The sequence below is a fragment of the Camelina sativa genome, chromosome 15 (assembly GCF_000633955.1).
Source record: "Camelina sativa cultivar DH55 chromosome 15, Cs, whole genome shotgun sequence".
NCBI classification, from domain to species: Eukaryota; Viridiplantae; Streptophyta; class Magnoliopsida; order Brassicales; family Brassicaceae; genus Camelina; species Camelina sativa.
The window spans coordinates 5155795-5158533 of NC_025699.1; the positions used below are offsets into that span (position 1 = coordinate 5155795).

At 37.8% G+C, this 2739-nt stretch overlaps 1 protein-coding gene across 1 annotated transcript in view; it reads right to left on the reverse strand.

Moving 5' to 3' along the window:
• LOC104748145 (rRNA biogenesis protein RRP5-like) overlaps positions 1–2739 on the reverse strand; it is a 12077-nt gene that overhangs the window by 1777 nt on the left and 7561 nt on the right. Inside the window, exons 14-20 of the mRNA XM_019236642.1 lie at positions 2570–2576; positions 1775–2426; positions 1455–1515; positions 1230–1375; positions 972–1155; positions 743–841; positions 170–552 (exon numbers count right to left, since the gene is read on the reverse strand). Coding sequence (XP_019092187.1) covers positions 170–552; positions 743–841; positions 972–1155; positions 1230–1375; positions 1455–1515; positions 1775–2426; positions 2570–2576 — 1532 coding nt within the window. The remainder of the gene's footprint in view (positions 1–169; positions 553–742; positions 842–971; positions 1156–1229; positions 1376–1454; positions 1516–1774; positions 2427–2569; positions 2577–2739) is intronic.

A 2739-nucleotide genomic window follows, 5' to 3' on the forward strand; every position in this document is an offset into this window, starting at 1 on the left:
TCAGGTGCATGATTCTCCAGCAATCTTCCTTCAGCAGCTTGTATTTTTTTCTCTCTACACAAGTAGATTTTTTCAACGTGAGTTGAAACCAAATATATATATAGCATTTTGGTTTTTTAGTGAGGAACTAAAGAAATAGCCTTATTGAGGAAGTAAAGAATTAGCCAACCTTTCCTCCCTGTCTTTTTGCTTTTCCCTTCTCTTGCTCTTTTCATCTTTATCAGCTCCCTGTAGTTTTCCATGATTCTGACCGTTGTCAATGTCCGTCTCCTCAATGTCATCAAGGTCAACCTCAAGCGGAGGGATAGAAGCCCTCGACTCTACTTGAGCAAGAGCCACAGAGGTTCCACTATGTTTTCCACCGCTTGTTTCCTGGAACCCAAAATCACCGACTGCTGCAAGTACTTCTGACTTGGGATCATTGATTGGATCACATTCCATGTTTGTTTCATTAGCATTCTCTTCAGACGGTGTCTGTGCGTCGACATCATCACCACTCATAAGATAAGAACTCTTCATGCTGAGCGATATACGTCGCTTTTCCTCGTCAAGCTAGAGCAAACGCCAAAATGAAAAGGAACATCACTAAATATTCCGTATTAACAGATATCACAAAAAAACTATGTTCAAGTTAATCTCCCAGATAATAGTTACTGGGGTCCTAGCATAAGACTAAGAGGAACAGTGGTTTTCAGGAAAAGTACTACACAGCACTAACTATTTATGACAAAAGACCACCTACCTTCAAAATTTTTGCGGTGACGCTCTCTCCGGCCTTATATCTAGCTTGTATATTCTCGATACCATCATCGGAAAGCTGTGTTTTGTGACATAATCCATCCTACAACAAAACAAAAGGTAGACAGCAATGAAGTAAATTATTGCCAGTCTGGTTACTCTACTAAGATGATTTGAAGCAGCATACAGCTTGGAAACAGATTTTAAGGAATACACAAAAACTAGATCTTTACCATGCCAGTTTGACCTATGGTAATGAATAAACCATAGGGCTCCACGCGTTTGATTCTCCCAGAAATCATATCTCCAACACGGAGTTTCTTCAAGTCATAAGACTCAGATTTTGGCTGCCCACCAGCATTTACTGTCTTCAAAGTGACTTCTATCCGCTTAGATAAAGGCTCCACATTTAAAACCCTACAATGTATATTGGTAAGAGCATAGCATAAAGTATATTATAAAATATCTATCTGACAGGAAGTCTGCATTACCTGCCAGTCACAAGTTTTCCTACTGGGAATTCCTTTTCGGGATCCTTAACAAAAGTATCACATAGATTGGAAAGTAGAACTTTTGCCTCGACTGTCCTTGAAAGTATAATAAAACAACCTTTCGACATTGTATTTTTGACATAACCCTGTGAAAGTTCGAAGTTAACATAAGTTCTACCATGAAAATAATAGATTGCAAAGTCATGGTTATTAAGCCAAAAATACCTGGACGCCCATATCAGGAGAAAGATCTTCACTCCTCTCGAAACGCTTGCAAACATTGTCACTGCAAATCATAAGGTTAATACGTAAATTAGAAACACTTTGGATAAAAAATTTACAAGCATGCAAATTTCAAGTTCAACTAAAGTCAATACAGAGAGGAAATCCCATTAATATTATCCAAAATTGAAAACTAACGAAACAGCCATGAATTGAAAGGCTGATGATGAGCTTTTATCAGCACTTTATTTAAACTCAAACAGATATAACCCATAATAAAAGCAACAGAGACAGTAATGCGTGTTATAGGCAAAAAAACTTACTTATTACTACAATCTTCTGAGAGATGGTCAGAACTCATGCCATCTAGTGATTTCCGTAATGAGAGTTCAATTTGCCAAGTCCCTTTACTAGAACTGCTGATTTCTAAGACCTTGCATTTCACAAACTGGCCTTCACGGAAACCATCTAATGGATTGGGGACCCATGAATCATTGATTTCAGTAAAATGAACTCTCCCAAATACATAAGGACCTATTTGCACACGAATTCCACCAACACCAGGAAGTATCTTAGAAATTCTTCCACCCAGAATGTCTCCTTCATGAATAAAAAGAGTACCATCATCACCAGGAATGCTACTGTCTAGATTATCCATTTTGCTGCCTACACCATTGGCGATGCTTTTGTGGATATCAGGTAGTGGACGCTGAACCAACCGTAACGTTTTTTTCTCTTTATTGTACGTCAAAACATAACCTGAAACAGCTTTACCAACCGGAAAACGCCTTTCAAACTCCTCAAGTTCATGAGCTTCGGATGCAGTGTCCAAAATGAACAAGCGTGCCGTCACGTTGCGAGATATTGCTAACCAAACCCATTCCTTATCCACTTTGTAGACATATCCACTGACACATTGTCCAGCAGAAAACTCAAGTTGTTCACTCTCTTGTATATCTTTCAACTCACTGGAATCTGCTTAAATTGCAACAACAAAAAAGAAAGACGCGTTATTGCCTTGTGCGAGCAAAAACTTCGTATGTAATTTTTTTTCACACAAGCATACTTGTGACACAAATGCATTATAAACATTGGTAATTGAATTTTTTTTCGCAAACATAATGGCTAGCAAGGGCATCTTAAATCAGATAAATTAAGTAGAACACATTTATTTACACTATCCAAATATTGCAATCTTTGCTAGAATAGACTAACTAAAGAATATATATTTTAAACCCTAACGGCATGTGATTGTTCTGCAATATATATTCTAATGTGAGTCAATGGT